Genomic DNA, 19794 nt, shown 5'->3' with positions numbered 1-19794 from the left:
CATTTGTAGTAATATCAAATCTACAGCTATACATGGCCTCATCATCTCTAACTCACTCACAATACTGGCACTCACTGAAACCTGGCTGTCCACATCCGATACTGCTACTCCTGCTTCTTTATGTTTTGGTGGCCTACAGTTCTCCCATACTCCCAGACTCGACTGTAAAGGAGGTGGTGTAGGCATCCTTCTATCCCCTTAATGTACCTTTCAACCTATCCTCCCTTGCCCCTGCCCTATCCTTTAATTCCTTTGAAGTTCACACTGTATGCCTTTTTAAGCCCACTCCTTTAAGAATTGCCATCATCTATCGCCCCCCCCCCCCCCCCCCGGTCACCCTAAACTATTTATTGAACACTTTTCCTCCTGGTTACCCCACTTTCTTTCCTCTAGCACTCCCTCCCTCATACTTGGGGACTTCAATATTCCTATCAACAAGCTCAACTGCCCTAATGCCTTCCGTCTGCTCTCTGTAACCTCCTCCTTTGGACTCACACAGATTTCTACCTCAGCAACTCACACCGCAGGAAACACTCTTGACCTCATCTTCACCAATCTCTGTACCACCTCTGATCTCTCCACTGTTCCATTTCCTTTGTCTGACCACCATCTGCTAACATTTAACATCTGCATACCCCATACCAAAATTTCACCACCATCAACTCTCCAATGTAATGCCTTAACTATGGTATCCTCTTACTTCCTGGTTCCACGGAGCTTAGCCACACCCCTTTATGACACGGTCTGCCTATTTAATCTGACTGAACCAGCTGATCGAGGCTGGATTATTGAACTACGTTCCGTACTCACGAACCGGCTACAACATCGTTGTGAAAGCCCTCTGTTACCGGACCGGACTGGAAGACTTCAAGTTCCCTTCACCTCTCCTCATCCACGACTAAAGCTGAACTCTCTTCACTTATGATAACCGCCTCTGAGGAGATCTCGGGAACCAGTGTTCTATGTGAAGCTAAGTAAAACCTCTGTGATAAGCGTTACATCTCAAAGCCGTTATTTCCTGTTTCCAAGTCCTTCTATAAACCAACCCAGTTACAGCTATCTTCAACTCTTCACTATACAAGTTAGCTGCATCTGTCTTGCTTCAGTTAATTGCTATGGAACAGCTATTGTAACTACTTATCACCTAAACCGTTAATTCTACTAAGAGACTCTTATTTGATTCAGTGTCTGCAAATTACTATCGTTTACTCCTTAAAGCTACAGTGTCTGTAATTGTGGACTTCAGTTATCGTTTACTACTTAAAGCTACAGTGTCTGTAATTGTGGACTTCAGTTATCGTTTACTACTTAAAGCTACAGTGCCTGTAATTGTGGACTTCAGTTATCGTTTACTACTTAAAGCTACAGTGCCTGTAATTGTGGACTTCAGTTATCGTTTACTACTTAAAGCTACAGTATCTGTAATTGTGGACTTCAGTTATCGTTTACTTATTAAAGCTACAGTACCTGTGAATTGGACTAACGTCCCATTATCTTTTCCTTTTTATAATAAATATTCAAACTATTCGAAATCTACAGTTGTGTTCCTTCATAACAAATGTTTAGACGTGACATCCAACCTCGCAGAAACCTCAAGTCCCTCGATCTCCAGCACTTCTCCACCAAACTCCAAACACTCCTTTTACCCATCTCAAATCTCAACTGCCCTAACTCTGCAACCACACTCTACAACTCCACTCTCTCCTCTCAACTTGACATCATGGCACCTCCTACAGTTAAACGCAGCAAGTGCCCCCAATTACAACCCTGGCACACCAAGCTGACCCGTTACCTCCAAAAATGTTCCAGAACTGCTGAACGCTGCTGGAGAAAGTCTCACTTTGCATCTGACTTTGTCCACTATAAGTGTATGCTGCGCTCCTACAGCATGGCTCTTTCCTCTGCAAAAGTAAACTACTTCAACACCCTCATAAGCACACTGTCCCATCAACCCAAACACCTGTTTCACACTTTTGATGCCCTTCTTCGCCCTGAGACTCCCCCTCCTTCCACCACCTTGTCCGCCACAAACTTCGCATCTCATTTCTGAGAAGATCTCTACAATCAGGAATAAGATCTCTAATCTCTCTCCTACCCCTATCAATACAACACCCAACCCCACCTCCCCCCCTGCCATCCTATGCTCATTTGCACCTGCTACAGCACAAGAGGTTTCTGCTCTGCTCCTGTCCTCCTGCCCCACCACCTGTTCCCTTGATCCTATTCCCTCGCATCTCATCTGCACTTTGTCTCCCTCTCTTGCTCTACCTCTCACTAACATCTTCAATCTCTCCCTTTCCTCTGGCACATTTTCCTCACCCTTCAAACATGCAACTGTAACCCCGATTCTGAAAAAGCCCAACCTTGATCCTAATTCCCCATCCAACTACCGCCCTATCTCGCTACTGCCATTTGCCTCCAAGATCCTCGAGAGAGTTGTGTATGCCAGATTGACAGACTTTCTCGAATCTAACTCTCTGCTTGACCCCCTTCAGTCTGGATTCGGCGCTGGTCACTCTATTGAAACTGCTGTGACCAAAGTATCTAACGACTTAATTGCTGCTAAATCTCGCGGCCAATACTCTATCCTAATCCTCCTTGATCTTTCTGCCGCCTTTGACACTGTTGATCATCAACAGCTTCTTCACATTCTCCGTAACTTTGGTCTATGGGATACTGCTTTATCCTGGTGCTCCTCCTACCTCTCCCAGCGCTCTTTCAGTGTTTATTTCTCTGACACTGCCTCTTCTCCCCAACCCCTCTCTGTCGGCGTCCCCCAAGGTTCTGTCCTCGGCCCCCTACTGTTCTCTATTTATACTGCCTCCCTTGGTAAACTCATCAGCTCCTTTGGCTTCCAATATCATTTATATGCAGATGACACACAAATCTACCTGTCCTCCCCTGATCTCTCTCCACCCACCTTGACTCGTGTTTCAGACTGCCTCTCTGCTATTTCCAACTGGATGGCTGCTCACTTCCTTAAACCTGTCCAAAACAGAACTTCTAGTTTTTCCTCCCTCAAGTGCTGCTACTCCTGTGTCTGTCTCCATCCAAGTCAACGGAGCTACTATCACTTCTACCTCGCAAGCTCGCTGCCTAGGGGTTCTTTTTGATTCTGACCTCTCTTTTACTCCCCATGTCCAATCGATAGCCAAATCCTGTCGCTTCCAACTCAAGAACATAGCGCGCATCCGCCCATATCTAACGCCGGACGCAGCAAAGGTACTGGTTCATGCTGTTGTTCTCTCTCGCCTTGACTATTGCAATACCCTTCTCACCGGTCTTACATGTTCCCAGCTTGCACCGCTGCAATCTATAATGAATGCGGCTGCGAGGCTTATTTTCCTGTCCGATCGCACCTCCCACACCTCCACGCTCTGTCAGTCCCTGCATTGGCTTCCAGTTAGATATAGGGCCCAATTCAAAATTCTGGCGCTTGCTTACAAATCCCTACATAATGCTGCTCCAACATACCTATCCTCCCTCATACACAAGTATGTCCCGTCGAGACCCCTGCGCTCAGCCCAAGACCTACGCCTATCCTCTGCCCGGATCCCCACCTCTGATGCTCGCCTTCAAGACTTCTCCAGGGCTGCACCTCTTCTGTGGAACTCCCTTCCCTCCTCAATCAGACTTTCACCCAGCCTCCACTCCTTCAAAAAATCTCTGAAAACTCACTTCTTCAGTAAAGCGTATCAATTACATTGTCGGCAGGTTTCTCATCCCCCACCCCATGTCTCCTTTCCTGCAACTGTCAAAAATGACTTACCAAGCACTCAATAAACCCTTCTCTAACAAACTATTTAATTCCCCTACTTTAACCCTTTGTGTCACTATACCCCACTCCCTCTAGCATGTAAGCTCATCGAGCAGGGCCCTCAACCCCTCTGTTCCTGTAAGTCCAGTTGTCTGATCTCAATTATGTGTCTGTTCGCCCACCCATTGTACAGCGCTACGGAATTTGTTGGCGCTATATAAATAATAAAATAATAATAATAATAATTGGCATCAGCATTTGCTGTACAATCTTTTCCTTTACTGTAGGGCTTAGGCAGGATTTGTTTCTGTACAGGGCACCTAGTTTTGGTTAATGTTTAGAGACAAGTTTTTCTATGTGGAGGCCAAAAGATAGATTGTGGTCTAACAACATACCCAAGTATTTGAAAGAGTGGACTGCGGTCAGTGTGCCATTTGAAATTGTTTTGATGGATAGGTGGGAATTGTGTAATTTGTGTAATTTAGGTACTGTTCCTAAGATCAATGTGACAGTTTTGTCAGTGTTTGATTTGGTTTGGTTTGTCACTGGGAGAGGGAGGGAGTCGCTTTCAGAAATGGACATATATTGCGAGCGATCTGATACATACGATCGAAACCAGGTTAGCAGACAATCACCAATACCTGAGTTTTTGAGTTTGTGCAGTAGAATGTCGTGGTTTACTGTGCCAAAGGCCTTTGCTAAATCAAGGAAAATAGCTTTAGTTAGGTCTCCTTGTTCCATGCCAGTTTGGATGTCATAACTTTTAAGAGGGCAGTTGTAGTGGAGTGGTTCAGGCAAAAACCCGATTGATCAGGGGTCAGATAGTTAGATTGTTGGTAATACTCACATAGTTGCATATGGACACATTTTTTTAAGATTTTTGACAAAACTGGGAGCAATGATATTGGGCGATAGTTAGAAACCAAAGTAGTGTCACCACTTTTATGGATAGGCACTACTCTTGCAGTCTTCCAAAGTTTGGGTATGTATCCAGACACCAAGGATCCGTTAATTAGGGTTGTGACAGGTTTAGCAATTGCCGGCGCACTGAGCTTCACCAACATTGCTGGAATTTGATCAGGTCCAGACCGGTTTTTCATTTTTAGATTATTAAGGTGTTTCTTAATGACAGTAATAGGTACAGGTCTAAAATTGAACTTGTCTATATTGGGACTTTGCAAATTCAGTGGGGCCTGATCCACATTTGTAGTTTCAGGATGCGTGCCATTTATTAGCTTGGCAATCAGGGTAGTGGAGCATCCGACAAAATAATTGTTAAAGGCTTTTGTTAAATCTAAGGGAAGTTGCAGGGTTTGGTTATCCACTTTGACAGTGGAGGGTTGTGAGTGGATTGGGGGAGTTTGTAATTTATTTATGACTTTCCAAAGGTTTCTAGGGTTTGATAGGTTATTGTTCAGATTTTCACAGAAAGTTTGGGCCTTGGCCAATTTTGTTTGTTTTGTGCATATATTTCGCCATGGTCTATATGCACAGTGATTGTTCATAGAGCCAGTACATTTGAACTTTGACCACAATGAATCCTAAAACTGTTACATTTGGATGAGGACAGCTGTGATCCAATTCATATGTGCCCCTTTTACTCTCACCTTACGCAGCGGGGCATGCAAACCTTACGCAGCGGGGCATGCAAATTCCAAACAAGTTCAGACTGAAAAAATTCAACTGCACCGTCTAGATCTGGGATAATGTTTAATCTGTGCTATGGGAGGTTCTTGGTGTCATTTAGAAAGGATTCAAGATTACATTTTTTGAAGGACCTGGTGATTTAACCTTGGGAGAGGATTTAGTAGCATTTGTCACTGAAACTGTTAGGGAGAACACCGGCCTCCTAAATTCTATCAGGAGAAGTGGAGAGAATCCAATTGAGCAGAGTATGGTTATGGCTTTTAATGTTTATGCAAGTTGGGGAGGAGATTAATTGCGTTACATGCAAAGTCTTAAACAGCAAGCAAGAACTATTATTTTTAGGATTCATCCAATCAATATTAAAATCTCCAAAGACCAACAGTTCACTTTTTGGGTTTTGAGCTATGGTTTCACTAAGGAGATAAAACACAAAAAGTATATACCCACTATATATACACAGTATATAACACCCACTCTAAGCAGTGTGTTCTCTATACACCAAGAAAAGCAAATGAACAACCAAAATATAAGTGGAGTGTATATAAGAAAGGTGAATATCCCCTAAAAAAAGGAAAAATGATACCACCTTAATATGGTCCAGCTATCTATGAAAATAATAAAATTGACATAGGGTAATATTGTGAGGTATCACTTCACCCACTGGATATAAATTGCACTCACAAGCATTAGAATAATTTCAAGCCCATCAGAGTATATGGAGATGATTCCCACATCTGGCGGAGTGTGTTCAAGCTTGTGGCAAAAACAAAAAGCAAAAAATAGTGCAGATGGTAGATATGAAAGGATACAATTTATTAGATTGCACTTACAAAATAGCGGTAAAAGCCAGCATGTCTCCGCAAACAGCGGATATAGATGGTATAGATAAGACCAGGATCAATGTAAAATAACAAGTAGAGACCCAAAACAAAACCAGATTTCTTGTAAATCCGACACGTTTCATCTAAGTAGACTTCTTCAGGGATGTGTAGTCTCTCCTCTTCAGCCTTCATTTAAATACTGTTGATAATCTTCCGATGTAATCCAACTGGAAGCAAAAGTGCGTTCCACGCTGGAACGCCTCATGGTTTCCGGTTCTACGGACAGGTGAAAGATGCGTTCCACCCTGGAACACAAGTTTCGGATAATGTACTGGGGAGGTGAAGCTAAACAATTTGCATAAAAATGTATGTAAAAGAAAGGTCTCCATCAGATTCCATCAGAATCGGATTTACATCACAGAGACTCTGGTTTTGTCTTGGGACTCTACTTGTTATTTTACATTAATCCTGGTCTTATCTATTATTTTTTATTATAATGTACTTATTTCCCCTCGGATATTTATGTCATCCTGAAGATTTTGGGTTTGTGTGTCCTGAATTGAGTTGGCTATAGATATAAAGCATCAAATTTATAGAGTATTTTTTTTATTTTGCAGAGTGTGGGCTGATTTCAAGTTCCCTCTGCAACATCTGTATGTGTGGGTTTTTAAACAATATAAATCATGGGGATGGTTGTATAAACCGAGACTCTGGCTGGGCCAGTGAATGTATACCTGCTCACCTGCCACTCTGCACATATCCCCATCAATACCTTGATAAGTGATAGAGTTAGAGAACGTTATACGCACACACTACACTCCTAGGCTATGTCTAGGTGGAACTGGCAACATCTCAAATATGACAATTCCTCTTTAAACACATACAGATGTCGTCAATAACTTCAATTACCGTTTTATGTTTGTGCCTTAAAAAAAAAAAAAAAAACTGTTAAATAAGTTTCAAATTGAATTACTCCGTTGAGAGTAGATATTGTGTTTTTCCATTTTAATAAGTATAGCATAATTATTCTTTTGTTTGTTATTGACATTTATTGACACATAATTCATTAATTTATCTAACATATAGAGTGTTCATTTGTTTTATATGTTTAAGAAGAAGAAGCAGTCCACTTTGATTTTGTGTTGTTTATTTTATTTATTTTAATGTATTACTTTATGATTGCATTGAATAAGCATCATTTAATTGGGTAATAGTAACAAGTCAACCCCTGGATGTTGGGCTATGGTAACATCCCCAGGGCGTACTTGAAACCCAGAGTAATCTGAATGTACCTTTCCTGGTTAAATACTTTGTTGTTATTATTATTATTTTATGCTGGATATATCTTGTTCTCCTCTCCCCTATATGCAATGCTTGCATGAGTTGGTATTAATCCGTACATACTATATGTTTAGCTATATAAATCAAGTAATTACATAACCATTTTTGTGCCCACGTACTATAGGTATATGCAGAAACTACTTTAAAATGGCATCTACCTAAACTAGTGATGGCGGACCTATGGCACGCGTGCCACAGGTGGCACGCCGGGCCCTCTCTGTGGGCACGTGGCCATAGGTAGCCGGGGGAGGTGGCCGTTGGCTGTCTGCAGCAATGCAGAGTAGGCACCTGCCTGCCCAAAACGGCAGGCACCTACTCTGCTTCCGTGTCCGGAGGCAGGGCTCTATGAAGCAGCTCTCCTGTCCTCCCGTGAGCAATCTGTGTGGAGCGTTGCCGCGTGTTACCATGCAACGTACCACACAGCATCGCGCAGGAGGACAAGAGAGCTGCTTCACAGGAGCCATACTTACCACCACCAGACCACCAGGGCTGGCTGTTTCCCCCCCACCCCTCACCCCCCCTCCTTCACCAAAGGTAAAAGGAAGGGAGGGGGGACACAGATTTAATATATAATTTTTAATGTCTATTTACCCCTACCACACACAGCACCCCTACCCACCCACACACTGCACCCATACCCACCCCCCACAGCACCCCACCCCCCCACAGCACCCTACACCCCCACACACAGCACCCCTACCCCCCCAAACAGCATCCCTACCTCCCCACACACAGCACCCCTACCTCACACACAGCACCCCTACTCCCCCACAGTACCCCTACCCCCCCACACACACTGCACCCCTAGCCCCCCTACACACAGCACCACTACCCACACACACACGGCACCCCTAGCCCCCCACACACAGCACCCCTAGCCCCCCACACACAGCACCCCTAGGCCCCCTACACACAGCACCCCTACCCACACACACGCACAGCACCCCTAGCCCCACACACACAGCACTCCTACCCCCACAAAAACGCAGCACCCCTACCCCACACACACAGCACCCCTACCCCCACAAAAACGCAGCACCCCTACCCCCACACACACAGCACCCCTTCTCCCCACACACAGCACCCCTTCCCCCCACACACAGCACCCCTATCCCCCCACACACAGCACCCCTAGCCCCCCACACACAGCACCCCTAGCCCCCCACACGCAGCACCCCTAGCCCCACACTGCACCCCTACCCCCACACACAGTATCCCTAACCCCCCACATACATCACCCCTACCCATCAGACACAGCACTCCATACCCTAACCACCACACACAGCACCCCTAACACACACACAGCACCCCTCACACATACACACACACAGCACCCCCCACACACAGCACCCCTAGCCCCACACAGCACCCCTAGCTCCACATAGCACCCCTACCCCCACAAACAGTACCCCTAGCCCCCCACACACAGCACCCCTACCCCCCACACACAGCACCCCTACACACACAGCACCCCTACCGCTACACACACAGCACCCCTACCCCTACACACAGCACCCCTACCCCCACACACACAGCACCCCTACCCCCATACACACAGCACCCCTAACCCCCCCACACACAGCGCCTCTAACCACCACACACACAGCACCCCTTCTCCCCACACACAGCACCCCTTCCCCCCGCACACAGCACCCCTATCCCCCCACACACAGCACCCCTAGCCCCCCACACACAGCACCCCTAGCCCCACACTGCACCCCTACCCCCACACACAGTATCCCTAACCCCCCACATACATCACCCCTACCCATCAGACACAGCACTCCATACCCTAACCACCACACACAGCACCCCTCACACATACACACACACAGCACCCCCCACACACACACACACACAGCACCCCCCACACACAGCACCCCTAGCCCCACACAGCACCCCTAGGGCCACACAGCACCCCTACCCCCACAAACAGTACCCCTAGCCCCCCACACACAGCACCCCTACCCCCCACACACAGCACCCCTACACACACAGCACCCCTACCGCTACACACACAGCACCCCTACCCCTACACACAGCACCCCTACCCCCCCACACACAGCACCCCTACCCCCATACACACAGCACCCCTAACCCCCACACACACAGCGCCTCTAACCACCACACACACAGCACCTCTAACCACCACACACAGCACCCCTCACACACACACAGCACCCCTAACACACACAGCACCCCTCAGACACAGCAATCCACACCCTTACACACAAACACATACACTGCACCCCTCAATGCAGTATGTGTGTGTATTCAGCAGTCTGTATGTATTCAGCAGTCTGTGTGTACTCAGCAGTGTGTGTATTCAGCAGTGTGTGTATTCAGCAGTGTGTGTGTGTATTCAGCGGACTGTGTGTGTATGTATTCAGCAGACTGTGTGTGTATGTATGTATTCACAGACTGTGTGTGTGTGTATGTATGTATTCAGCAGTGTGTGTGTGTATTCAGCAGTCTGCGTGTGTGTGTACTCAGCAGTCTGCATGTGTGTGTACTCAGCAGTCTGCGTGTGTGTGTACTCAGCAGTCTGCGTGTGTGTACTCAGCAGTCTGTCTGTAGGTGTATTCAGCAGTCTGTGTGTATGTATTCAGCAGTCTGTGTGTGTGTGTATTCAGCAGTGTGAGTATTCAGCAGTGTGAGTATTCAGTGGACTGTGTATGTATATTTAGCGGTCTGTGCATGTGTACTTAGCGGTCTGTGTGTGTATTAAGCGGTCTGTGTGTGTATGTATTAAGCAGTCGGTTTGTGAATATGTTCAGCAGTCTGTGTGTATGTATTGCATTTGTTGGAGATGCTAATAAATATAAGCTTAATTTTATCTATTTATATCATTATTTAAAAGTTGTATCATTGAACTCTCTGTTGTGTTTTTCTTTTAAAACAAAAGTTGTTAATCAGTTCAGACAACTTTACGAATTGTTTTTTTCTAATCTTAAACCTCAGTATTCAGATTTAATTGCCATGTTGACACTTTGAGGGAAAAAAATTGGCATGCATTGCAGTTTGGGCACTCGGGCTCAAAAAGGTTCGCCATCACTGACCTAAACCAAATGAGTTTGTCCTATGGGTTATATCTCACATCCATATGACATTTTATATATTAATCACAAGGAGGAGCTGTTTAGCTAAAAATGTTGAGTTTGCACAAAAATAGTAAAAATAGAAATGCAAACCAAGTTCAGTAATGACGGCTGAAATTTGCTAAATGTTTGTATTATTCGATTATTAGTTATTATTTGTATAATTTATCACTCTTTCACCCAGAACAAGAATGCATTTAAATTTTTCCCTTTATGTACAAGCACTGTGCAGGCAGGCGGTTAAGAGACACACAAGGAGTAAGTGTATGGGGCCTAGAATCACCCAAGGAGGTAATGGGGGTCAAGAGACACGTTATGGGGTTGGAAGGGAATGGAGGAGGTTAGGAAAAACACACGTGGGCTTTAGGAGATACACATAAGAGAGAGAGAAGGTGTGCAGAGATATAGAAACACAATTACAATTTTAATCTCCCCCGGTGCAATGTAATATAGTAATCCTCTGCAGTTACGTGCACCCGTATGAACAAGAGACATGTCAAAACCCAGAAATACAGGTCTAAATAACTGGGAAGCATCCTATTGCAAGGGAGCACTGAAACCTGTTTCTAATCAAAATTAGAATGAAATAGAATAAAGCTATAAAGGGTCCACCGTAGCCCTGTGCCAATGAATTATAGCCTCTATAGCTCAATTTTTAATAGCAAGGAATGGAACAGTTGCCAAAGAGGAATTTGTGGGATATGCTTAGCAATATTACTGAATATAATGGGATAGCTAGATTTAAGAGCAGGGCTAACCATAAAATGATCATAAGCAGCTGCCTAGAACAATTAATTGCTTGGCCCCATTCACCATGCTTATCCCAAGCTATAGCCTAGGACCCAGCAGGATCTTAATCGTTCTCTAATAGAACTGGCTGATAGATGTCTGCCACTTCCTAGTTAGGTCGGACCTCATTCAGGAAAGCTACAAATACTGGGAAATCTGAGAAAATGACAATATTTCAATGGTGAATCTCTCTCTCTTTTTAGATTTATTTAACTGTTTCATGCATTTGCTATACAACACATTAAAAACAAATGAAGGGCAACTTCACACTGGACATTCTAACGTATAGTAAAAGAGAGAAAGGATTGATATAACAAAAAACATCAATGCACATATGAAAATAATATCATATAAGGAATCACAAACATTAAATGAGTCACACATTGTAATACATCTAAAGTGCTAATAATTTCTCAAAACATTAGGTAAAACCATTTGCTAAAACATTGCCAGTTTGAAAGGTTTTCACAATTAATTGTCCTCTTTGGCCAGATCCTGACATCAACAGGGTTGGTCTCTTGCCGGTGACAAGTACGTTGAATAAAGTCAAAGACATGCTGATCGACATTCCCAAATTTAGTGAGATAGAACCCCTGTCCCACAATCCTAAGCTTTTCCCTCTTGTTCTCTTTCTGAAGTGCTAGGGAGAAAAATCTTACTTTTACTGAATCTTTCATGATATTTTTTTTCCTGTAAAATTTCATGTAATTTTGTTGAGGAACCAACTTAAATTGTCTAAAGTTTTGTTAAAATAATTTTGATTGTTCAGTGAAATTATGTACTAACAATATTTTAACCCCATAATTGACATAGCCCATAGCCAATATAGAGCCTGTTTTATCTGCAAAACCAGGAGTTTTCCTTGGACTTCATTCTTGAAGTCTGGCGGCCAACACAAGGTAGAAGAATCAGCCAATCACCTGTCCTCAAACAATCTCTGCAATATAATGTGCCCAGTTTCCACACACTTCTCCCCCTCCCACACCCCCCATCCATTTGGACCAGCTGTGGTTATCCTAGTTTGCTTCTACCATTGAGATCTGGTGGCCAACACAAGGAACGAGAATCAGCCAATCACCTGTCCTCGAGTGACCTCTCATCGTAATGTGCCCTGTTTCCACACACTTCCCTCCATTCATTTGGACCAGTTGTGGTTATCCTAGTTTACTCCTATTCTTACAATATATCCAGCATCACAATATTAGGAGGACCTGGTTTCAGCTTAGGGATATGCACCTCTCCCTCTTGCTTATCCAGTATGACTCCAGACTTCTCTGGCAGTAACCACACGTGGCACAAGAAGCTTTTGAAGCCCCTTATGGAACTTCTAGATGCATTTTATTTTCTCCTCTGCTTTTTTTTTTTTTTTTTGCAGAAGTAAGGCCTCAGCAGAGAACTGCAGCGAGCATCTGGTAAGTATATCTAAATATACCTGCTTTTGCCCCAGCATGAAGATGGTATAGATGTCACACAATGTGTACTTTAATGGCTATTGTCATGGTACTAAAACCTCTGTTACTTAAAATCGATATTTGTATATTCTTTAATGGAATAAGCAAAATGTATGGGCAAGACTCAGCCATTGCATACATCCACAGTCAGCACCACTCACAAACCACCTCCCCCACATACAATACTCAGCCACCACAAGCAGCCTTACCGCTTCACACACAATACCAAGTCTCCCACACAACACCCAGGCACCACACACAACAGCCAGCTAACACACACAACACTTAGCCACCAAGCACAGCTGTCCCCACTGCACAAAGAGCAGCACTCAGGGCTCTAGTTGAGGCCCCGCATCTGGCATCCTGCCTAGGGACCTGGGTGATCTGAATAATGCTTCAAATGTATCACAGAGTTTCACAGCTATACATCTTACAGTAATATGTACTATATATGAACTTGTATGAAAGAAGACCATTGCAACAAAACATACTTTAACGTGTGGTGTTAAGGTGACTACCACACAGCTCCACAATAGTATCACTAACAATAATGTGAATTGTGTGTAGGTACTCATAACTCAACAAAAATATAAAATATCTGGTTTAAAAGTGGATCTGGTCTGTATGGTGAATTCAATCTTCCAAGCTAAAATAAACAATTCTATGTCCCTGTCATTAGGAAATAAGAAGCAGATAAGTCAATGTTTACCATTTCCACACTAGTTACATATTCAATTCAAATAGACCTGCATTCACTGCTTTGTTAGCGATTTATCATTTATTGGATTCCACCATACCCAACAATATTCAGAAGGACACTAGAAGGTATGGTTTTCATCTTTCAACCAATCATGCTGGTTCATCAGTATCTACACGAGTTTAACCGAGTAGCTTATATGGTAGCAATTTAGGCTGTCCTAGTAGGAAGCCATTTTGCACTAGATGATGAATGTTGAGCTTCCAGCCAGTGTAGCTGTTTGTGACATTATATTTAATGTCCTTTGTTTGGTGTGCTAAGCATTGTGAATCAATTGTTAGGCTACTAATAAAGTAGACATTTTATGAATTATGCAAATTGATAGATATTGCATTTCCGAGTTTTTAGTAGAACAAGTTAACCCTATTTGGCATAACTACCCATCTTCCTCTGGACAATTCATCATCAATTTTTTTTTTTTTTTTTTTTTTTTTTTTTTTTTATTATTTTTACTTTGTTGTGTATTGGACATAAAGTTAAGTTGTGCCCCGAAAAATGGAACTCCATCTGTGGTTACTTAGTCATCGTGACATGGTCTATTAAACTTGACTGAGTGCAGTCACCATGGCAGCTTATTGCCCGAGGTAAGCTTTACATTTACATTCCATCACTTCACAATACACTTACTGTATACACAAGAGTACTGCCATTTTCTGCAGATACTTTTGTAGTTAATAGACTACACAGAAAGCAACACATTTCAAAGTTACAAGTGTGTGGGAGGAAAGGGTAAAGATTACAGTCGAACTCAACGTTAAGTTTACTCAAGAACAATGTTAAATACAAACATTACTTTCAAAAAAGACAACGGACTTCCTTTCTACTGAACAAACATATAGAAGCAAATAATTTTCCAACCAGCCAGAATTATGCACATACCGAGGGATTCCTGCCTTCATATTTAAAGAAGGATTATCAGCAAAAATTTAAAACAAAATGAATATCAATCAACATTAAAAAGTCAATTTAAATTACTTATTGGCAACTATTTTCCAACTTAGCTACAATAGCAATTTGAGACAATTAGGCTAATTTGTACTGAATTTTGCAGTTAGTTTGGTGTTTAGTGAATAAACCCCAATAAGTACAATGTTATTCAGTAACTAGAGAAGAAACATGCTTTTCTACATATTCGAGATGCTTGTGTTCCAATGTAGAAAGAGACATCACTGTGGACTAATAACACAACACAAAAGTGGAATCCCAACAATAGCTGAACTACAAGTATTAAGCAACGTTGCTGGGATTCAGGTATTACAACTCAGCTATTAAATACCATTCTAAGTCGCAGATTGTAAATGAATAGTTCCTGTAATTACAACTCTCAGTGAATAGATTTTAATATTGGCCTATATCCACGGAAGGTGTGTCAAGAAAATATACTGAGGAACAAATATTCAATGGTTGTGTCGTAACCTTTTCTGATGACACATAGGTGTGTCTTCTGTACTTTATAAATACCTTATGTGTACAAGCTAGCAGCAACACATGGAATTACAAACTGTCCTGGTAGAGATCAGAAAGAATCCCTACACACACGTTTGAGAGCAGTTAGGTATGCATTATGTCTTTAATCTTGTAAGCTGGTTTATTTGGGTAGAAGTGTGTAATCGGGTGTATGGAAACCTTAACTCATTTGTATGGAAAATGTTTTGCTTTTTGTTATTTACTTATTTATTTTTAGTAAGAATATAAAGTGCATTTTGTAATTTAAGGGGCCATTCACTAAAACATGATTTGTGGATGATTCCGAAAGACAATGAGACATTTTTGGCTAGACGATCCAAATTGGAATATTAATTTCCACCTGATATGACTAAGCGGATGTGATATTTGTTTTTATTACTAAATTCCAAGTACGTTTCAGATCCACTGCTTGCTATAGATGATCTTTTAGATGTATTAATTTTCATTTTGTTATGTTTTCTTTTTCAGACTTGGAAATTGCAGTGGAGACATGAAGCTGACGCGCATAGCATTTTTGAGCGTGGCTGCCCTGCTACTGATCCAGATCCTTTTGGTGGAAGGAAACAAGGAAAGAGATGGAAAAAAAGAAAGAGATGGAGGGAAAAAACAAAGAGGTGGCAAACCAGATGGAACAGGCGCCGAAAAGAAGGGCAGCAAGTCTCAAGGGGGGAAAGCTTCTCTCCAAGGCAAATTTGTGAGCAAAGAAAAGGCAGATTGCGTTTGGTCAGTCACTGGTACAGAGGTGGTGCTCTTAAATGTGCAATGTACTAAAGAAGATAGACTTTTATCATGCGCATTTGGCGGAAATCCCTTATCCTGTCCTAAATATAGAGAAAACCAAAAGAATTATTGGAAGCAAATCACTAGAGCGCTTAGGAAGCAGAAGAACATCTGCGAGGACCCCAAAGCTGTCTTGAAGTCCAAGGAATGTAAGAAAGGACCACCAGAGGCACATTTGAGCTACATCATCTCTACCCTGCAGGCTGCAGAGGAAAAAGGAAATACACGTGAAGACCCTAACCCAGCAGGTCATTCCAACGGAACCGAAGCCACCAAGGAATGTGCTGATGATGTGGATTTAGCGGAGAAAAGACGAGTAGCGGAGGAGTATTGCGGGTCGTCCTGGAGCTCTCTCTGCAATTTCTTCATATCTATGCTACAAAGCAAAAGCTGCTAAAAGCCTGACTTTCCTTTATTCTACTGATGTACAGTGCAAATGCTAAACTTATGTAACGTATGTTTCAAGATGCTTTTTTAAAAAAAAAATGTATTTAAATTTTCAACTCAAAAGTTATAAATATTGTTACATATAACGTTGCGTTATGTTCTCTAAAAAATAATGCACTCATTTACTATTTTTGGGAGGGTAAAAAAAGTCAATTTTTTTTTTATTTTGAGTTGGGATTTGTTCCTGGCTGTTACTCTTCAGTACTGTGTACTTTGTATGCATCAAAACTTTTCATTTATAATTTTTGGATTTTTTTTTTGTCTATAAAATAAATGTTACTATAAACACAATGCCTTGTTTTTGTTGTTGTTGGTTTGTTTTTTACTTAAATTATTTATGAAACTAGACAATTCAAAAAGGTGCAGCCCTCACTCTAAAGCTCGGAGAATATATTTAAGTTACTTATGTTTTGTCTTTATTTATTTGCATATGCAGTCGAATCGAAGCCTAAAATATTAGCAAAGTAATGAAAACATTTATAAAATTGATTTGAATAGAAGATGGGGAAGGAAAGACGTGGAATATAAAAGGAAGGGTAATTGATACCATAAAAGTTTAGCAAAATGTAGAGAAAAGGTGAATGTCTGATTTGGTACTCAGAGTCAATTATTAATTGTCATCAATAATGTTTTATTTTTACCTGTAACTCAAAGGAAGCCGAGTTTGCTCATGTGCTTTTTTTTTTAGGTCCAATTACCTGTGTTATCTTTATTGTTATTCTAGTCATTCAGAAATTATTGACTGTATCCAGACACAGGCAAGTGAAAGCTTTAGCCAGGTGATTTTCGTCATAACTAGTCTGACAGGTAGTGGCGAATTAACCTTTGGACACACAAAGACAATCCTCGCCTACGTTTTCCATTCTAAAATTGCCAACAAGAAAAATATAATAAAAAAATTACAAAAAACTGTCACTGAAATGTCAATCATTGTAGGCTTCCTGCACCTTAAAGTGCACCAATAATGTGTAATGGGACTTGGAATCAGGAATGTAAGGAATATGCAGTTTTATCCTTATTTCCAATATGTTAGCAAACGCATATATGAAACCTAATCTCACTTCCAAGGCTTTGGAGATCCATTAAAACCAGTATCTAAAAGGTGAGTATCATCCCCAAAATGACATAATCACATCTCACAACTCATAATGTAGACCCCTACGATGGCATCACTGGGAACATTAAATCCATCCCATTCAAAGTGTCACATTGGAAACCTGTAGTGAATAGGCAACACATTAACTTATCATAATTTAGAGATAATAAAATGTTTTAGAAATTATACAACTTTCCTTAGTTTGTTTCAAACATGGTGTAATATAAAACTGTCAAAGCAGAAATATCATCTTCGTGACACATGCTTTAGGTGTTACAAAGATAGCTAAATAAAAATGGTCCGATACACTTTGTAGATTTATTAGGGAATGTAGCTTACCAAAAATGCCATTGGGATGCTAAAGCAATATCTGCATGTGGCCACAGTAGCTCATTTAAAACCAGGTATCTGTGGGGCTTAAAGGACCACTCTAGGCACCCAGACCACTTCAGCTTAATGAAGTGGTCTGGGTGCCAGGTCCAGCTAGGGTTAACTAATTGTTTTATAAACATAGCAGTTTCAGAGAAACTGCTATGTTTATCAATTAGTTAAGCCTTCCCCTTTTTCCTCTAGTGGCTGTCTCACTGACAGCCGCTAGAGGCGCTTGCGTGATTCTCACTGTGAAAATCACAGTGAGAGCACGCAAGCGTCCATAGGAAAGCATTATGAATGCTTTCCTATGTGACCGGCTGAATGCGCGCGCAGCTCTTGCCGCGCGTGCGCATTCAGCCGACGGGGAGGAGAAGAGGCGGATCGGAGGAGGAGAGCAGGAGGAGAGCTCTCCGCCCAGCGCTGGAAAAAGGTAAGATTTAACCCCTTTCCCCTTTCCAGAGCCGGGCGGGAGGGGGTCCCTGAGGGTGGGGGCACCCTCAGGGCACTCTAGTGCCAGGAAAACGAGTATGCTTTCCTGGCACTAGAGTGGTCCTTTAACTAAATACATTTCAGCACATTTACAGGAGGTTAGGATCCTCAAAATACGTATTGTGTTCTCAGTACTCCTTGCTCTGCTCCCTCGTGCAGCCTGTGGTGATGCCAGGAGGTGGAATATGACATCACTCTGGCCCAGGCATGACTACATGACGCGGGAAACAGCAGGGAAAGAAAATCACAGCAAGGATCCACACTAGACCCCAGGGACAGAATCCACACTGGACCCCAGGGACAAAATCCACACTAGACCCAAGGTAGAGGATCCACACTGGACCTCAGAGACATGATCAACACTGGACCCCAGGTACAGGATCCACACTGGACCCCAGGTACAGGATTCACACTGGACCCCAAGGACATGATCCACACTGGATCCCAAGGACATGATCCACACTGGACCCCACGGACATGATCCACACTGGATCCCAAGGACATGATCCACACTGGACCCCACGGACATGATCCACACTGGATCCCAAGGACATGATCCACACTGGACCCCACGGACATGATCCACACTGGACCCCATGGGCAGGAGCCACACTGGACACAGGTACAGAATCCAGAATAAAAAGTATGGAAAAGCACCTAGATATCTCAGCAGACTTCTGGAAAATGACACACATAGGCACGCGTAAATATATGTAGCGTAAATATATGTGATTTCAAAATAATATTGGTATACTGTCTGATTAACGAGTTAGCAAGCCTATAAGTAAGCGACTTGATGAGACAGTTAGGTTAATACAGTGCCTTCCAACCTTAAACCAAGTGGCAGGACTTAACCCTATGATTACCTCAGCACACACTAAGAAAGAGTGTGCCTCCACATAACCAGTGATAGCCGTATGGGCTTGTCTTTTTCTATTATGGTTTTTTACGCTACTTAAAAATCCACATGGGCAGCATTTTTTGGTAGAAACTTTGATTTAGTATTTGTTTAACCCTGTTCCCCTGTTACTCTCTGTCTCTGGTTATGTGTAGGAGAAGGAAGAAGTAAATAAATAAAAAGAAAGAAAGCAAGAGAATGGAAAGAAAGAGAAAGAAAAGATTAATTGTTTTTAGCGTTATCCTCGTACTTTTCCAGACCTTAATGTCTGTTTGCCTAATTTCTGTTCTGTTTCTGTACTCGTTATTAAATTACTATTCTTATCATCTGGGTTTTAATGCTTAATCTGTACTTCTTTTGCACTCCTTCAGGCGCCCCTAGGTCTATTCTATAACAAAACCTTATCATCATTACCATCATTAGCAATAGCATTTACAAATGAGGGAAACCAAATTAGTAAATACTGCATACATGCACTTTGAATGAAATTCTGTATTATGTGCAGCATGTATTCAAATAATATTTCAATTTAAAGCATCGAGTCTGAACACATAATTGCACAATCCCCCTGCAACCAACTTATT

At 42.4% G+C, this 19794-nt stretch overlaps 1 protein-coding gene across 1 annotated transcript; it reads left to right on the top strand.

Moving 5' to 3' along the window:
• The first annotated feature begins 15132 nt into the window (after positions 1-15132).
• FGFBP1 (fibroblast growth factor binding protein 1) lies at positions 15133-16378 on the top strand. Its single transcript, XM_063459884.1, has 2 exons — positions 15133-15216; positions 15597-16378. Exon 2 carries the CDS (start codon positions 15619-15621, stop codon positions 16303-16305), a length of 687 nt encoding a protein of 228 aa, XP_063315954.1. The 5' UTR covers positions 15133-15216; positions 15597-15618; the 3' UTR covers positions 16306-16378.
• The last annotated feature ends 3416 nt before the right edge of the window (positions 16379-19794 follow it).

The sequence above is a fragment of the Pelobates fuscus genome, chromosome 6 (genome assembly GCF_036172605.1).
Source record: "Pelobates fuscus isolate aPelFus1 chromosome 6, aPelFus1.pri, whole genome shotgun sequence".
NCBI lineage: Eukaryota > Metazoa > Chordata > Amphibia > Anura > Pelobatidae > Pelobates > Pelobates fuscus.
Note: the sequence above shows the minus strand (reverse complement) of the source record. Positions and strands in the feature narration are given on the sequence as shown.